General features: G+C 47.1%; 1 protein-coding gene across 1 annotated transcript in view; it reads left to right on the forward strand.

Moving 5' to 3' along the window:
• Positions 1–1,414: 1,414 nt before the first annotated feature.
• Positions 1,415–19,340, forward strand: part of EVL (Enah/Vasp-like) — a 149,169-nt gene continuing 131,243 nt past the window's right edge. Inside the window, exon 1 of the mRNA XM_070357964.1 lies at positions 1,415–1,940. Within this exon, the coding sequence (XP_070214065.1) occupies positions 1,936–1,940 (5 nt within the window). The 5' untranslated portion in view covers positions 1,415–1,935. The remainder of the gene's footprint in view (positions 1,941–19,340) is intronic.

The following is a 19,340-nucleotide window of genomic DNA, read 5'->3' on the forward strand; positions in this document are numbered from 1 at the left end:
CACTGGGACATCTCCAGGGGACCTGGGGCTTGTCCATTTAGGAATTTTTAGGGTCTAATAAGACTCTTCTATAGCCAGTCTTGGCCCCAGAAAGAGAGAGACAAATAAGGTTAGGAAGGGCTGAAAATCTCTGGGGCTCAGACAGAACTGTGGAGGACCAAGGTGCGCTTTGAGTCTGAAGACATCGGCTCAAACAAATCGGGGAAGGAAAGTGGAGATGTGACGGCCAAGGGTTAAGGAAGTCTGAGGACAGGTGGATGCTGAGGGAGGGGAATCAGTCTGCATTGTGTGAGAAGGATGATCACCGAAGCAGATGAGAATGGACGGGCATTGGGATTCTGAATCAGAAAAACCTTGGCTTGAGAACTGGTGCCACTACTTCCTGTATCTTGGGCAAAACAACTCGGTTCACAAAGCCACTTCTCACTGCTGGCCAGGAGTAAATAGCGACCCCTTTGCTGCCCTCCTAATGCATGCCAGACACCGCTAAACGTTTCACGTGCCCTTGCTCGGATGCAATTTTTTAGAAGACAAATTTCATTGTTGCTGTGATAGAGGAGAATGGGAGCATTACTGGTGATAGTGCGAAAGCGCAACGCACGGCGTCTAATTAGATGCGGAAAGTCAGGGTTTAGTACTTCCAGCAACGAGAATGGCTAACCTTCAGGAAGGGCTGGGGATTTAGCAATCAGAGAAAAGCTGGACAACCTAGCGCAGCCGCTGTGATTGTTCTCAAGTGTTTGGTTTGGGGGCGCCAGGTGGGGCTTTATGGATTGAGAGATCCTTCAGCTGTTGTTGATACTGCCTCCAAGCTAAGACTCCTCGTCCCAGCCTTGACTCTGTATTTACAAAGACAAGAGGTCAGTCGACGCCCCGAGAATCCAGGTGCCTCACTGGCTCCGAGAAGGCGGAGCCCACCCCAGGGCGGGGGAAGATGGAATTCTCCCTCCAAGGCCAAGGACGCCGAAGCTCTACTCTGCCTCTGTGGTTGGGGGAGGCGCCGGGCCCTCCTCCTCGGCCCCGCCTCTCAAGGCTCGCGCGTACTTCTAAGCCCCGCCCTCGCCACATCCATCGGTCCCGGCCAGGCCCCTGCCGAGCTCCTTCTCGCCGCTCAAAGGCACCCTTCCTTCGAAGCCCCGCCCCTCGCAGCCAGGCCCCGCCCCTCGCGGCCAGGCCTTCCCCCAGCCCCGCCCCCTAAGCCCGCCCCGGCCTTCCTCCTCGGCCCCGCCCCTCAAGGATCGCGCGTTCTTCTAAGCCCCGCCCCCGCCACATCCGCCCGTCCCGGTCTGGTCCCTACTGAGCTCCTCGCCGCTCGAAGGCCCCGTTCCTTCGAAGCCCCGCCCCTCCCGGCCGGCCTCGCCCCAAGTCCTGTCCCCTAGGCCCCGCCCCGCCCCTCGCAGCCCCGGGCTCCGCTCTGCCGGAGGCGCGGGCTCTGGGGCCCCGCGCCTTTTGTGTGGAGCTTGGGCCGCCGCGCGCGCTTTCCCCTCCGTCTCGACTCCTGGGCTAAGTTCGCGCGCGCGCGCGCGCGGGCCCGCCTCTTCGTCAACGGCGTCGCAGACGCCCGCGCCCGCCCGGGGACTGCGCCCCGAGTCTCGGGCGGGCGCGCGCGCTCCTCCCCGGCCGGCGGGACCCGGACGACGCTCGCCCCTTCCCCTATCTCCCTTCCCCCCAACCCCCGGCGGCGCGCGCACACGGCGGCCCGGGCACGCGCCCGCCAAGATGGCAGGGGCCGGGGCCCGGCTGTCAGGCGCCGCCGCCTCAGCCCGTCCCCGCAGCTAGCGGCCCGGACGCCCGCCCGAAGAAGATGTGCCCCCGCTGCCCCCCGCAGCCCAGCGAGACGCGGAGCCGCCGCGCCCAGGGCCGGCTGCCCCGCTAACGCCCCGCGCCCCGCGCCGCGCCCCCCGGCCCGCGCGCCCGCCCGCCCCGGCAGCGACAATGAGGTGAGTCTGGCGGGCGCTTGGGGAGGCCGGGCGGGCGGCGTGCGGAACGCAGGGAGGGCCTCAGGAGCACCGGGGGTGGGGGGGCTTCGGGGACGCTGGGAGGGTCTGGGGCAGTCGGCGCGGGCGGCGCCCGCCTGTGCAGCTCGCGGGAGGCACTCGCGGGGGGCTGGGGGCCGGGTAGGGAGGCGACCCCGCGGACGTGTGTGGCCGCGCCCGGCCCCAAGCAGCCCCCCAACTCTGGCCGCCCTCCCCCGGACTTCGTGCCCTCGGTCTCGGCCGCCCTGTGCCGCCGCCCTGAGCTCGCACGTTAAGGGGTCGTGTCCTTCCACCTGGAGCTGCTCGCCTGCCTCTGCTCCCTTTTTCTCGTCCCCATTTCCTTTCTTCTTGCACGCCACTAAAGTGCAAGACCCGCAACGTACCATTCCGTGGTTCATTACCCAGCCAGGGGGGGTTGATGGTCATCAGTTCGAGAAAAAAACATTGCCAGCCCCAGGAACTCGAAATTCTCTCTCTCCAGAGGTCACCCAATCCTGACTTTTGCGGATAATCAACTTCCTTGCCTTTTGTCTGGGTAATTGTACCTTCCAAACATATATCCCGTAAACACTATAGTGTCTTTCATTTTTGCCAGTTTTGTGATCTTTATATAAATGAAATACTTATGCAATATATATTCTTTGTGTGTCCGGCTTCTTTCACTCAAGATGTTTCTGAAATTCATCCATTACCTCCTAACTTGCTCATTTTTATTAATCTGTCGTATTCCATTATATGAAGATACTACATCTTAACCATTCCGCTATTTGAGGACGTTTGTTTCTAAAACGTTAGCCGCTCAGTCGTGTCCGACTCTTTGCGATTCTATGGACTATAGCCCGCCAGACTCCTCTGTCTTTGGGATTTTCCAGGCAAGTGTACTGGAATGGGTTGCCATTCCCTTCTCCAGGGGATCTTCCCAACCCAAGGATCGAACCTGGGTCTCCTGCATCATAGGCAGATTCTTGACCGTCTGAGCAGTAGAACTTATAGGTCAAAAGATACCTGTATCTTCCAACTTTAAGAGGTAACACCAGATTTCTGAAGTGCCTGTACCAGTTTACACTCCTTCCAGCAAGTGTATGAGACTTCTTGTGCTCTGCTTCCTTGCCAGCACTTGGTATTGCCAGTCTTGAATTTTAGCCATCCTGGTGATTGTGCGGGCAGCCTGGTGAGGTATCCCATTGTGGTTTTGGATTATGGTTTCTTGCAGACTGATGAAGCTGAACATCTTTTTATGTTTATTTGATATCTTCTTTTATGAAGTACCTGTTCAGAAGTCTTTGGGGTTTACACATCTTTTTCTTCCTAATTTGTGGGAGTTCTCTGTCAAAGTCAAGAAGATAGCTTACTATAACATTTTATTGCCCTGCCTTTCAAAGTAAGATCCACAGTGCACTTGGAAGTGACTTTTGTGTAGCTTGTGAAAAGGGGGTCAAATTTTCCATTTTTACCAGAACCAGTTATTCAGCACTGTTTATTAAAAAACATCATCTTTTCCCCATCGCGTTGCTGTGCCACCTTCGTCATCTTCCAGTCTTCCATTTGGAATCATTTCTTTCCATCTGAGGAATTCCCTTTAGAATTTCTTTAGTGCAAGTCTGCTGGTGACAAAATTCTTAGCGTTCACAGATTTCCTTATTTATTCTTCATTGAAAAAGATTTCTTGAGATATCATTCCCATATCCTAAAATATACCCATTTAAAGTATACAGTTGGGTGATTTTTAGTATTTTCATATACACACACACATGCAGTATTTTCACAGACTTAGGAAACCATTGCCACAGTCTAATTTTAGAACAGTTTCCTCCATTTTAGAAGGGTTTTTCAGTAGTAGCAAAATTCTTGGTTTACCATTATTTTCTTTTAGCACTTTAAAGATAGCTCATGGTTTCTAACATCGATTGTTTTCTGTTGAGACGTCATTTGTCTGTCGTTCTTCGAAAGTAATCTTTTTCTCCATTTAAATTTTTTAAAAACTTATTTTAAAAAAGATTTATTTATTTGGCTTTACTGGGTCTTAGGCACGCGGGATCTTCGATCTTCATCGCAGCATGCAGAACTCTTAGTTGGGGCATGTGGGATCCAGTTCTGTGACCAGGGACCAAACGTGGGCACCCTGCATTGGGAGCTGGAGTCTTAGCCACTGGACCACCCGGGAAGTTCATCTGGCTGCTTTTGAAATGTTCTCTGTCTTTGGTTTTCAGCAGTATTTTCTGTGCTGTATGGATTTTTTTTTAAAAAAGATGAACATAACTTAGGGCTTTTTGAATCTTAGGGTTCATGTCTTTCATTAATTTTGGAAGTCTTGTGCCATCAGGACTGCATATATTGCTTCTCTCCCATTCCCTCTCCCCTTTCCTTCTAGCACTACAGTTATGCGCGTTAGGCTATTTCACTGTATCTTCTGTGTCTCTTAACCTTCCTTCTGTGGTTTCTGTCTCTTTTTCCTTCATTCTGGATCTCCCCTCTGTTCTCTTTCCTATCACTTGAGTTTTTAATTTCAGTTATTCTGTGGTTTTTGGTTCTTTAATTTCGATTTGGCTTTCTTTTTATAGTTTCTTTGTATAGTTTCCAGCTATCTGCCAACATTATCAGTATTGTCTTTCAGCTCCTTGAACACGGTATATTTAATGCCTGAAGTGTGTCCCATTGTGGCAGTATTTGTAAGTCATTTCCAATATCTGTTTTCCTTGTTTTTCATTCATATTGTCTCATCTCCTTATGTGTCTAATTGTTTTTGCTTTTTAATTTGTTTTAATTCTGCTGGACATTAGATTTGCAAAATTGTTTGTAGAAAGTCATTTGCCCAAGATGATGTTTTTCTCTTCCAGAGATAATTCACACTTGCTTTTGCCAGACAAATGGGGCACGTATAACTTGGAGTCTCTTCGGTGCAGTCTCAAGGATCAGGATGTTTCTACCTGTTCTGTTCGCCTTTAGTGCCAGTGTTCATCTCTTCTCTAGCCCTGTTATCCCCCAGCCCAACGCCATGCTTTTAGGATTCCCCCTAGAGCTGGCAAACACCCCCAGGGAAAAGTAGCCCCAAGTACTGATCTCATCTCCCTGAGCATCTGATGTCCCTTCTTCCTTCAAGCCTCCAGGCAGACTTTTACTCTATTTTCCCCCTGCTTTTCTAGTTCTTTCCAGCTGGAGGATTGTTCTGATTTACTCAGTTCATGTTTACTGGAAGTAATAGTCCCTGATGTGGTGGTGCTGGTAGTAAAGGACCCGCCTGCCAATGCAGGAGACCTAAGACTCAAAATCGGTCCCTGGAGCGGGAGGATCCCTGGAGGAGGAAATGGCAACCCACTTCAGTACTCTTGCCTGGAAAATCGAATGGACAGAGGAGCCTGCTGCTGCTGCTGCTGCTGCAAAGTCGCTTAAGTTGTGTCCAACTCTGTGTGACCGCATAGACGGCAGCCCACTAGGCTCCCCCGTCCCTGGGATTCAACAGGCAAGAACACTGGAGTGGGTTGCCATTTCCTTCTCCAGTGCATGAAAGTGAAGAGTGAAAGTGAAGTCGCTCAGTCGTGTCCGACTCACAGCAACCCCATGGACTGCAGCCTACCAGGCTCCTCCGTCCATGGGATTTTCCAGGCAAGAGTACTGGAGTGGGGTGCCATTGCCTTCTCTGCAGAGGAACCTAGTGGGCTGCAGTCCACGGAGTTGCAGAGTCAGACGTGACTGAAGAAACTTAGCATATATGCAAAAAGTCTCTGATATTAGGGACAGCTTGAGTCAGCATTCAGTTTTGGAGGAGACTTAAGCTATCAGGTTACAGAAGCTATGGAGAATAACACCACATATTTTCTTGTGTTATAACTATATTAGAGCATTTCAGTTTGTGAAATGCGCTTAGGATCAAGGTAGCTTTAAGAATAAATCTTTATTTCCTTTTAGCAAGTAATTAATTGGAAAAAATGGCAGATCATTAAAGCAAAGGAAGCAGTTGCTGTTTCTCCCTTTTAACATTCATTTCTTTTTTCTGTTTTGATTTCCTTCATTGTTTGTTTGATAAATCCACTTGACTAGAACATTTTATTTTTTTAATATAAATTTATTTATTTTAATTGGAGGCTAATTACAATATTGTATTGGTTTTGCCATACATCAACATGAATCTGCCACGGGTGTACACGTGTTCCCCATCCTGAACCCCCTCCCACCTCCCTCCCAGTACCATCCCTCTGGGTCATCCCAGTGCACCAGCCCCAAGCATCCTGTATCCTGCATCGAACCTGGACTGGCGATTCATTTCTTATATATTATACATGTTTCAATGCCATTCTCCCAAATCATCCCACCCTCTCCCTCTCCCACAGAGTCCAAAAGACTGTTCTATACATCTGTGTCTTGCTGTCTCGCATACAGGGTTATTGTTACCATCTTTCTAAAGTCCATATATATGCGTTAGTATACTGTATTGGTGTTTTTCTTTCTGGCTTACTTCACTCTGTAAAATAGGCTCCAGTCTCATCCACCTCATTAGAACTGATTCAAATGTATTCTTTTTAATGGCTGAGTAATACTCCATTGTGTATATGTACCACAGCTTTGATCTATAATAGAGTTCTCAGATCCCATTTTGGGGGATCAGATGACAAGTCATGGAAATAGGAATGAAAGTTTTTGAATACTTTTTCCAAAATGAGTCATCCAGTTCCCCTTTCTCTTTATGGATTTTTTCTTTTAGAATGCTGCTAACAGTTTGACATGGTTCTCTGTTGCAGACTGTTTGTAGTTAAACATCCATATGTGTGTGTTTTCATGCACCTCAAATACTGGGCTTTTGCAAATGGTCCTAAATGAGTCGAGGGGGGTCTTTGCGTTACCTTTGTTGTCACCTCGTTTAATTTAGATATTTATAAGTGGTATGGCTCATCTGTGAAAATCCTGTTGTTCAGTGCTGACATTTTTTACATGAAAATGTCATATTTTTCTTGCTAGATAATCTCATGGGAGTGCATAGATTGAAAAGGGTCAGAAATGAAACCTCTGAACTGACCCTGTCCAGGAGTGTCTTAGAAAGGCATAGGGCTGGAGATGCGTTCTAACAAATAAACTGAACACCTGAGGCACATGTCCACATACTGTGGTAAAAAGTTCTGTTCAGTCAGACGACTTGGATAATTAGGCTGTGTCTGAGTCTTTCTTGGCTTCCCAGGTGGCACTGGTGTTAGAAACCCACCTGTCAGTGCAGAAGATGTAAGAGACGAGGGTTTGATCCTTGGGTTGGGAAAATCCCTGGAGAAGGGCATGGCAACCCACTCTAGTATTCTTACTTGGAGAATTCCATGGACAGAGGAGCCTGTCAGGCTACGGTCTGTAGGGTCGCAAAGAGTCAGACACGACTGAAGTGACTTAGTACATTGAGTTTTTCTTAATTTTCTAGACTGTTGCCTGAATTCTTATTTCTTTTTTTCTAACAGACCTTATGTATTCTCATGTCTTTATTCAGAAATCATCTTTGGAGGCCCTCTCATTGGTACGGGGTTAGATGGGAAGAAGGAACCAAACCCCCTCCCCCAAACAGTCCCCATCCCTAAAAGATTTATAGACGCTTAGACCCCTTTCTGAATCCTTTTTCTACTTAAAAACAAGACACCCACATATACAGTATTCAAAATATTTCTGTTTATATACTTTAATTATTTATCTCTTGGGAAGATTCTCTTCTGTGAACATTTTCCCTACCTGCCTTTTATCTTTTAAAGATCTGATATATAGAAGTTTAAGATTTATGTTATTAAGTTTTTATTTGGAATTTTTCTTACATTTAAGATAGCATTTGTCTAGAAGTTTGGTAAGTTTTGTTTTCTGTTTTATATATAAAATTTGAAGAAATTGCATCCTTCAAATTGTCTGGAATATGAGGTAAAGATTCAAACTACATTTGTTCTTCAGAATTGCTGATCAGATATTTGATTATGTCAGTAGGTATGTGGCAGAGATACCAGGAATGTTGAGCAGCAGTACAAACATGTGGATCCCAAAATCCGCTCCAGGGTGCGTGGTAACTTCTGAAGGGGCTTTACCCTCGGTGCTCAGAAAGTTTGCCTGCGTGCGTGTGTGTGTGTTTGTGTGTGTGTGTGTGTGTGTGTAAGGCATGGGTCAGCCTCCCATCACTAGGTGTGTATGTGTGTGTAAGGCATGGTCAGCCTCCCATCACCAGGGCCAGCCGTGTATGTGTGTGTGTAAGGCACTGTCAGCCTCCCATCACCAGGGCCGGCTGTGTGTGTGTGTGTATGTGTGTGTGCACGCCTGCATGTCCACCAGTGCCAGCCGTGTGAGTGTGTGTATGTGTCTGCCAGGGCCAGCCATGTGTGTGTATGTAGGTTGCCTGCCCCCGCCAGGGCCAGCTGTGTGTGTGTGTGTGTGTGTGAACATCTGAAGGACCATTACCTTCAGTGCTCAGAAAGGTTACCTGCCCCCACCAGGGCCAGCCGTGTGTGTGTGTGTGTGAGAGAGAGAGAGAGAGAGGCATGGGTCAACCTCCCATCACCAGGGGTGTGTATGTGTGTGTGTGTGTAAGGCATGGTCAGCCTCTCATCACCAAGGCCAGCCGTGTGTGTGTGTGTGTGTGTGTGTGCACGAGCGCGCACCTGCCAGGACCAGCCGTGTGTGTGTGTGTGTGTGTGTGTGTGTGTGTTTGAGGCATGGTCAGCCTCTCATCAGCAGGGCCAGCTGTGTGTGTGTGTGTCCCTGCCAGGGCCAGCCGTGTGTGTGTGTGTGTGTGTGTGTAAGGCATGGTCAGCCTCTCATCACCAGGGCCAGGTGTGTGTGTGTGTCTCCCTGCCAGGGCCAGCCGTGTGTGTGTGTGTGTAAGGCAAGGTCAGCCTCTCATCAGCAGGGCCAGCTGTGTGTGTGTGTGTGTGTGTGTGTCTCCCTGCCAGGGCCAGCCGTGTGTGTGTGTGTGTAAGGCAAGGTCAGCCTCTCATCAGCAGGGCCAGCTGTGTGTGTGTGTGTGTGTGTGTGTGTGTCCCTGCCAGGGCCAGCTGTGTGTGTGTGTGTGTGTGTGTGTAAGGCATGGTCAGCCTCTTATCACCAGGGCCAGCGTGTGTGTGTGTGTGTGTGTGTGTGTGTGTGTGTGTGTGTTTGAGGCATGGTCAGCCTCTCATCAGCAGGGCCAGCTGTGTGTGTGTGTGTGTGTGTGTGTAAGGCACGGTCAGCCTCTCATCACCAGGGCCAGGTGTGTGTGTGTGTCTCCCTGCCAGGGCCAGCCGTGTGTGTGTGTGTGTAAGGCAAGGTCAGCCTCTCATCAGCAGGGCCAGCTGTGTGTGTGTGTGTGTGTGTGTGTGTCCCTGCCAGGGCCAGCTGTGTGTGTGTGTGTGTGTGTGTAAGGCATGGTCAGCCTCTTATCACCAGGGCCAGCCGTGTGTGTGTGTGTGTGTGTAAGGCATGGTCAGCCTCTCATCACCAGGGCCAGCCGTGTGTGTGTGTGTGTGTGTGTGTGTGTGTGTGTGTGTGTTGGTCAGGCTCCCATCTCACAGGTCTGGTAGGGAACTGTCTCCCCTGGGCCAAGGGCACTGTATCCGTTTGGAGTTCTGCAGAACGCAGTGCGATTATAGGGCATAGTGTGAGCAACCCAGGCACAAACATGGTCTTCGTGTCACAGTGAGTCCGCACTGGCTAACACACTGGAGTCCAAGCACACCTCCGAGCTTGTTGCTGCAGAACAGACAGCACACCTCCAGGTGTCTGTGGGAGTCGTCCAGGGAGACCAGCTGTGGAGCTGTGGCGCTGCTGTGTGTGTGTCTTTGGCTCTTCTCTCTCGTCCTATCTGCTTATTTTTAGACATCCTATCTGTGTCATTACCATATTTATCTGGGGGTGATTTTTTTTTTTTTAGTATTTACATTTTGGCTGTGCAGTATGTGAGATCTTACTTCCCCTATCAGGAATTGAACTCGCACCCCCTGCAGTGGAAATTCAGAGTCTTAACCACTGGACTGCCAGGGAAGTACCTGAGTGATGATTTTCAATATAAGCAATGTCATCTTTTTATTGGAAGTAATGTCATTTTGAATTTTGCTGGTTTGGCAGTTTTGTTTGTATCTAGTCACATAAATATAAGAAATTTTCAACTTAGTTTTTTAAGTTGCACCTGAATAAGCTACATGAAAATAAGCCAGCATTGTTTCACAAGATTTTTTTCCCTTTAAAGGGAATCTGTCGTCTACCAAGCTTGAACCTTGCAGTAGACTGTAAGCTTGATGACTGTTCGTTGTTGAGTGAAGATCACAAGTGCTAGGGTAGTGCAGTAACAGCTTAAAGAAGAGGGCCTCTAGCTTGCGGCTGGGCGAAGTGGGGAGGACAGTGGTACCCTCAGCGAACAGCTGTTTCCCTTCCCATCCTGAATGGAGAAGACCTTACAGAAATGACTTCTAGCAGCAGTTCTCATTTTTTCTGGTTTAAGTGGGACTTCCCTGGCGGTGTAGTGGCTGAGATACTGCGTTCACAATGCAGGGCGCCCGGATTCAATCTCTGATCAGGGAACTAGATCCCATATGCCACATGCAGCTAAGACCCGGCACAGCCAAATAAAGAAATATATTTTTTAAATGCAATTATATTGAATGTGGAGAATTTGAAAACATAGTATAAAGAAGACAAAATCAGCATTGATCCTACTGTTGAAGGAAGGATAACCCGTTAAACACGGGGTATAGTTCCTTTATCTTTTCCATATGTGAGAGTGACATTTTCACAAAATTGATAATTTACTGTGTATTTGTATTGAGCATTTTTGCATTCGACATGTATGCATTTCCCCTTTGTTATTAATGTTCTTTGAAAACATGTAAAATGGCTGAATAAAAGTGTATCAGATGATATACCATAATTTATTTACCAGTACCCCAGGTTTGGGACAGTTGGCTTCTTTTTAGAATATCATCATTGTAAACATGATAATGACTGCACGTTAAGTCTTAGAGTGCATCTCTGATTATTTCCTTAAAATAAGGTAGCAAAATAGTATTACTGGCACCAAAGTCTTTTGATATATATTATCAGAATGTAAATTTTAAGCAGGAAAAAGAGAAAGATAATGTCTTAACTTGGAGGTTCCTTTCCCAAAAGTTTGAGGATTAGAAAAGGAATGAGAAATAAATGGTGTGGTTGCACCTCTTTGCCAATGGGGGGAGCCCTGGTCCCGAGTCCCCTGAAGCAACTGTGTATGAAGACGGATTGTCTGCCTTTGTCTTGAAGGCTGTGTGAAAGATGTCTGTTCTTGGGTTTGGACTTAAAGTAGGAATGTGAATGAACTTTTTTTTCATATTGATTTAGGCCACCTTTTGTCCCTCGTATTCTAAGCAGCCTGGGTTTTAGAGTCTAATAGACCTGGATTCTGCCCCAGAACCCATCTTTACCAGCTGACTGCTGCTGCTGCTGCTGCTGCTAAGTCGCTTTAGTCGTGTCCGACTCTGTGTGACCCCATAGACGGCAGCCCACCAGGCTCCCCCGTCCCTGGGATTCTCCAGGCAAGAACACTGGAGTGGGTTGCCATTTCCTTCTCCTTGGTGCAAATTGCTTAACCTTTATGACCCTCCAGTTTTCTCAAATATAAATGAGGATAATCCTTCTTATGTTTGCAAGGCCTCTTATGTTTGCTTCCTTCTTAGGTTTGCAAGGCTCAAACAAGAATACATAAAAAGTTCTCAGTGTATGCTGTTCAATAAAAGTTAGCTGTTTACCTCCCCCAGCTCACCTTGTTATGTCTGTGAGCAAGGTAAACCCTGGACGATCTGGGACAGTTTTCTAATTTCAGGTATTCTTCCCTTTTGTCAGATTGCTGCCTAACTTATCTACCATAGGTGATAATTTTTTGCATTAGAAACCACAGTTGCTATTGATACTTCAGCTTCTAAAAATGATTCAGGGACATTCTCTATAAAAGACATAAAATATAACTACTGAAATAAAGACAAAACAGGCATGTTATTTTGGGGTAGAGAAGATAATTGTACTAAGAAACTTAGATGCAGAAATAGGCACTGCAGTTGAGCAGTTGACTGTGAAATTGACGTACGTGGTAGCAGAAAGCACAGCGGGAGCCGATGGGACACGCGTCCCGAGTGTCTTAGAGGAGATGGACACCGTCCCTTACAGGAACCGCTTTGGCGAGCCTCTTTCCTTCTGCAGTTCTTCCCCTTGTCACATGTTTGTCCTGGGCGTGCTCTGTAAAGCTTCCAGCACCTCACACACTCTCTGGGCGCTGTGCTCCGTCCTGGGCTCTGTGGAGCTGTGTCTGTCTCTGTCATCTAGTTTCCATTCTCTCTCAAAGGATCCTTACGTAAGCAGAGGTCCGATGGACCAGCTCACGAGTTAACCTGAGGTCAGCTGCTTCCTTTTCCTCTTCAGCTTGCTTAGTGCCTAGCCTTCAAATCTTAGTTGAAATGTCACTTCCTCAGGGAGGAGGGCCCTTTCTTGTTTGCTCTGTGGGATTCCATATTTCCTCTGCTGTTACTCTTTGTATTCATAATTATTGTACTTACCTTTTTCGGCCTAAGCCTCACTGAGGGTTACACCTACTTCGATCTCTGTTGGGTCCCGAGAGCCTAGCGCTGTGCCTGGTGCTTGGTGGATGCTTTACGAAAATCGACGCTGCCACTTGCACCCCAAATGGGCAATAAATCACGACATTCATTCCGTCTCACCACGGGCCCTTCCAAGCACAACATCCCAGGCCGCTCCCAATTGCGCGATGCTGGCGTGCCTGACGAGTTCCTGGGGTGACGGCGCTGTCATCCCGTGCTTCCGTACCACTGCTGGGGGACAGGATCTGTTCATTGACGTGTGGCTGGTTTCTGCTTTCCTCTTTTGTTCTTTGTAAGGACGCTGTGCGCTGTAACTCACAGGTGTCCCTGGTGTTTCTCAGACTTTAATGTGCGTAGGAATCGCCATGCTGCTGCTGCTACTGCTGCTGTCGCTTCAGTCGTGTCCGACTCTGTGCGGCCCCATAGACGGCAGCCCACCAGGCTCCCCCGTCCCTGGGATTCTCCAGGCAAGAACACTGGAGTGGGTTGCCATTTCCTTCTCCAATGCATGAAAGTGAAAAGTGAAAGTGAAGTCGCTCAGTCGTGTCCGACTCTAGCCATCCCATGGACTGCAGCCTACCAGGCTCCTCCGTCCATGGGATTTTCCAGGCAAGAGTACTCAGTGGGGTGCCATTGCTTTCTCTGAGGAATCACCATGTGTCCTTCCAAAATGCAGACCCCAGGCCCCATTGCTGGGGACGGAGGAATGCTTTTCATAAGCCTTTTTCTCTTTTTATTAATAGAATTTACGTGTTAAAGCCACTTTAGATTTATGGAAAAATTAAGCAGAGAGTACGGAGAGTTCCCATACACATATCTCCACTGGTACCGTTTCCACTGTTAGCATCTTGCATGGCCCATTGGTTGTATTTAGTGAACTGCTATTGATAACAGTATTAATAGCTGGAGTCCACAGTTGTTTGTTTGACCTAATGTCCTTTTTCTGTTCCATGTTCTGATCGCGAATACCACATTACATTTAGGTCTTAAATCTCCATAGGCTCCTCGGTTGTGATACTTTTCCAGATTGTCTCTGTTTTTTGATGATCTTGGCTGTTTTGAGATATGTTGCTACTTAGATATGTTGCAGGACGCCCTTCTGTTGGAATTTGTTTCATGTTTCGCTGGTGGTTAGCCTGGGGTTGTTAGTTTGGGGCAGGAAGGTCATGGAGAAAGCGACATTGCGTTGCACATTACGGAGGGTGCGTGCCTGCAGCGTGCTTTGTCGCTGTGGACGTTGACCTTGATCACCTGGCTGAAGCGGCGTTTGTCAGGTTTCATCCTTGTAAAGTTATTCTTTCATCCCCTTTTCATGTGTCGTCTTTTCAAAACAGTCCTTGTTCATGTTGTCGTTGTTCAGTCGCTCAGTCGTGTCTGACTCCTTTGCAACCCCATGGACCGTAGCCTGCCAGGCTCCTCTGTCCATGGGATTTCCCAGACAAGAATACTGGAGTGGGTTGCCACTTCCTATTCCGGGGGATCTTCCTGACCCAGCGATCGAACCTGCATCTCCTGAACTCTTTACCACTGAGCCACCAGGGAAGCCCAGTACTGTTGCGTAGCCCATGCTTAAAGAGTAGGGAATTAAGATCCTTCTGCTGAATGCTTTTTAAATTTTAATAATTAAATGTTTATGTTTATTAGAAAAAAATCACTGCATCAGATTAGTGGTATTTTAACTGGGTTCTCTGGAAAACTACCCAAGATGAAGGCTCATGTATGTTTGGAGGAGAGTGTAGGATCGATATTTGGGGGAAGGAAGGGTGATATATCCATTAGGTCCTGTCTTCATTTGGCAGAGGAGTGCCCCACATGGCATATATTGCCCCTGCTGGTGCTCTCAGTGGGTCCCGAGAGGGCACACGTGGCAGCTCTCTGGGGCCACAACAAACCCCCCTTCAACCCCCAGGCAGGCACTGGACACAGGTCAGAGCCTGGACAAAACTAGTTGCCTCAGGAATGGCTGGAATAAAAATAGTTAAGGCGGGAGGAGCTGAAATGATGCAGACGAGGTGCTTAATGCATGTGACTTTGTGGGTATTTCTTTTTTCAATTTTTTTTGCTTTACTGCCTCTTGATTTTCAGTCATAGCTAGAGAGTTTTGTACATCCCCAGGTTGAATTCACCTATTTTTTTTTCCTACTTCCTGTATCGTTTCTCTTTTCTTTTCAAACTTTTAAATCTTTGATCCACTTGGAATTGAATATATAGGTTTGAGAGCTAGATCCAATTTTAGCCTTTTCCATCTCGTTTTTCAGTTATCTCTGTACGACTTATTAAAAATTCCATTTTCTCCCAGTGTTTTTAGATTCTGTCCTTTGTCATATTTAATTAATTTGACCCATTTCTGGAGTTTCTGTTATGTTCCAGTTCAGTTCAGTTCAGTCGCTCAGTCGTGTCCAACTCTTTGCGATCCCATGAACCGCAGCACGCCAGGCCTCCCTGTCGATCACCAACTCTCAGAGTCCACCCAAGCCCATGTCCGTTGAGTCGGTGATGCCATCCAACCATCTCATCCTCTGTCGTCCCCTTCTTCTCCTGCCCTCAATCTTAGGTTCCATTGGTCTGTATTTATTTGTGTGCCAATATCTCATTTGATTAAAGAGGCTCTATCGTGTGTTTTAATATTTAGAAGGGCTAATCCTCTCTTACTGCTTTAGCGAGTTGATTTTAAAGAAAATGATCAATTAGTAGCACTCACGTTAAACAGATGTGACAAAAATCATGGCCAAATTGTGCTTTAACCCAAAGGAACAAATCCAGAATGGCATGATTCAGGCATCTGAATGCCCCTTGGGACAAGTTCTCGCTTATAACGTGATGTTTGGCTTTTGAATATGCATCCGAGGAGGCATCTGTGAGGCTGGAGGACACTCAACAGTCAATGTGACCCCTCAGGATAGGATTTTCAGCACAGTCAAGGCGCCCTTAACCTCAGTCACCCTCTCACCAAAGTATGAATGAAGCTGGTTTATTTTGGAGCCTTTTACCTGTAAAAAAAGTATTCATTTGTCAAACCATAGAAAATTAGATTCAGAAACTTAGAAATTCTGTAAGTCCAGTGATTTTTAACCCTCACTGGGCATCAGAAACAGTTGAAAAGGCCTTCTTCCCCACCCCCCTTCCAGTGCTAGGGCCCTGCCTTAGAGAGTCCACTAATCCGAAATAAAGTGTTTTGTTGTTGTTGCTGCTAAGTCACTTTAGTCATGTCCGACTCCGTGTGACCCCATAGACGGCAGCCCACCAGGCTCCCCCGTCCCTGGATTCTCTAGGCAAGAACACTTGAGTGGGTTGCAGTTTATTTAAAATCTCTGGTTAAGTATGCAGCCAGAGTTGAGAACTGCTGATCTAGTCCTGAGATCAAGACTGGGTCTGGTTTCTCTGAAAGGTAGTACGTGCTCAGTAAATGTTTGTTGACTGGCACATGAGCCCCCTATTCTCAGATGAGAAATAGCCCGTTTCTCAGACTCTAGAGGCCTTGCCTAGGCCACATATATTGTGGCCTAGTTGCTCAGTCGTGTCCGGCTCTTTGCAACCTCATGGACTGTAGCCCACCAGGCTCCTCTGTCCATGTGGATTCTCCAGGCAAGAGTACTGGAGTGGGTTGCCATGCTCTCCTCCAGGGGATCTTCCCAACCCAGGGCTTGAACCCAGATCTCCCGCATTGCAGGCAGATACTTTACCATCTGAGCCAGGGACATGAAGCTCAGATTTCTTATTTTTTCACTCTTCTTCACCCATGGTTTCCTCTTTAGTTACAGGCCAAAGTAGACAAGAGCATTTGCTGTCTTGATTCATGAGTTCATTTTTATGACCTCAACCCCAGTTCCTCCTGTTCAGTACACCAGAAACTTGAGAATGAACCTTAGACTTTGTAGTGAGAGAATTGGACTGTGCTGAAATTTCAGCCTGTGTTCAGTGTCCGCCCACCTCTTGGTGTGGGGATCAGGGAGGGGCGGGGAGGAGGAGCAAGGGCCGGGGAACTGGCCTTCCCGGGCGTCTGTTGTGTGTTGGGCTCCAGGTCTAGGGGTTTACAGCGCCCAGGTTCCAGCTGTGTCATCTTTTGAAGGGAGCTCCATGCCTCCCGTTCCAGCCATGAGGCCTGTTAGATTTTAGATTACAGGGCATGATGAAATTAGTTTTGATTGATGCTTTGTTTTAATTAGGGCTTTATGGTTTTCTGTTAGTCAACAGCAATGCCAGTTCTGTTTTCTCACACTCCAGATTGCTTCATCGCCTGATTCAGTTAGTTCCCTGGGAAAAACTCACATTTCAGAACTGCAGAAGTTGTAAAAGTCAACTAGAGAAGACTCGAATTAGATGATGTGTATTCTATGTTAGAAAGTTGCCGTCTGGTTCAGTTTTGAGCAAGGCTTTTGTACTGGATTGGGGATTCTACTTCTGGCAGTGTTCTATCAGATCACTTGGGCCTAAGATGAACTAAGAACAAGACAAGGTGAAAAGTTGAGAAAGAATTGTCAGTTTGAGGGCATAGGAGAACCACAAGGCAGAAGGAATTTTCAGAGCCACGGTGTAGGTAGAGATGTCAGGTAACCCTACATTTGGCACCATTTCTTTACTTGAAGCAGTTGTCAGCGCTGAAATTGTCAACTGAGAAGATAATTAGAGCTTTAGGCAGATTCATGGGTCGGGAAATTTTTTTAAAGTTGGTGCACACCCTTGCTGAGAAGGAGAAGCCCTAGTACACCCCAGTTTTCCTAAGGGCTCTTCTTAGGGACAAGAGTGAACTGGACACAGACTGGCCGTCTCAGGAGCTGGAGTGCACTGCTTTGTCTCATCTCTGTACCTAACTAGATTAAGGTCATCTGGAGTGGCTTGTGCCTCTGTCATACCTGCGTGTCAGAAACAAAAGCAAATCCTCTAGGAGCCTGGAATTATCTATGCACTTCTCATATGCAATGACTGGCATTCAATCAAGAATTATCAGATATACGAGAACACTTAACCCAAAACGAACAGAAAACAGACAATAGGAATAGACATAATGAAATAATCAGACTTGGATTTTAAAAGAAATATGATTAGTATATCTAAGGAGATAAGTTGTGTTTCACCTTTTCTTGTTCACCATGGTCATCTCAGCTTAGAGGCTAACTCCGACTCCTGGACAAGAGTGTTTTTGGTTTTCAGTGGAGGGCCAGTGTGAACAAGTGTGGCTGTGTGTGGCTGCCAGTTGTCCTTGGGCATATTTGCATGGTTGAGACATTAGTTTGCCAGCAAAGGTCCATCTAGTCAAGGCTATGGTTTTTCCTGTGGTCATGTATGGATGTGAGAGTTGGACTGTGAAGAAGGCTGAGCACCGAAGAATTGATGCTTTTGAACTGTGGTGTTGGAGAAGACTCTTGAGAGTCCCTTGGACTGCAAGGAGATCCAGCCAGTCCATTCTGAAGGAGATCAGCCCTGGGATTTCTTTGGAAGGAATGATGCTAAAGCTGAAACTCCAGTACTGTGGCCACCTCATGTGAAGAGTTGATTCATTGGAAAAGACTCTGATGCTGGGAGGGATTGGGGGCAGGAGGAGAAGGGGACGACAGAGGATGAGATGGCTGGATGGCATCACTGACTCAATGAACATGAGTCTCAGTGAACTCTGGGAGTTGGTGATGGACAGGGAGGCCTGGCGTGCTGCGATTCATGGGGTCGCAAAGAGTCGGACATGACTGAGCGACTGAACTGAACTGAATCATCTTTGCTTAATCGCCTACTATGTAGCTTTGAGGTAAGGACAGGAGAGAAATTAGAATAATGGTCATAGGCATTCAGAGCTTAGAACTAGAAGAGCCCGTGGAGGTCAGTATTTTGACTCTTGTTTTTATCTTTGAGAGACATGTACATTGTTGAGCTTGGCTTAGGCAATGTGAACACACACGGATGTTACTTTACATGGTAGAGCTGATGTTACACACTTCATAAAAACATAATTTCAGTAAATGTGAATACCCTTTTCTTGGCCACACCACACAGCTGTGGTATCTTAGGTTTCCCAACCAAGGATTGAACCTGGGCCCCCAGCAATCAGGTATGGTGCCAAGTTCTAACCATTGGACAGTCAGGCATTCCTAAATGTGACTACTTTAAAAATACTTTAGAATTTTAAATTTACTACTGTAGTAAATGTGAGTTGTTGTTTTTTAAGTATAGACTTCTCTTATAAATACAGAACTATTCTTTATCTATTTTCGTGTAGCATATCTGCTTAAAAATTTACTTGAAAGGTAAATTTTGAGTACTTGAAAGGTACTAGGGATCAGGCAGTGAGAGTTGGGTCTTGGGTGTTACTATGTAGCCAAGAAGTGGTGGGGGGATGGGGCATCTGAGGTGAAAGTGCCAGAAAACAGGTCTGGTCCACACAGTGTTTATTTATTTATTTATTCATTGCATTTGTAATGGGCTTGACTGGGGTCTTTTCATCTTCTGTGTTGGTTCTTCCCTTTTGCAGTTCTTTGCACGGATTTATTATCACTTGAAGACAGTGTTCTGCAGGACGTCTTTCGTTAATTTAGTTTAATGTCCTCAGTTCAAGTTACTCATAATTTATCTCTAATTAGTGGTCCTTTTGAGGACTTCCCTTTCACTGAGCTCTGACCCACTGACGTCATTAGTGGAAGTCCCTCAGTTGTGTCAGACTCTTTGAGACCCCATGGACCATCCATGGGATTCTCCAGGCCGGAATACTGGAGGGGGTAGCCTTTCCCCTCTCCAGGGGATCTTCCCAATCCAGAGGTCGAACCCAGGTCTCCCGAATTGCAGGCGGATTCTTTACCAGCTGAGCCACAAGGGACATTATTAGCATTTAAAA

This window comes from Bos mutus, chromosome 21 (assembly GCF_027580195.1).
Source record: "Bos mutus isolate GX-2022 chromosome 21, NWIPB_WYAK_1.1, whole genome shotgun sequence".
In the NCBI taxonomy this organism is placed as follows: Eukaryota; Metazoa; Chordata; class Mammalia; order Artiodactyla; family Bovidae; genus Bos; species Bos mutus.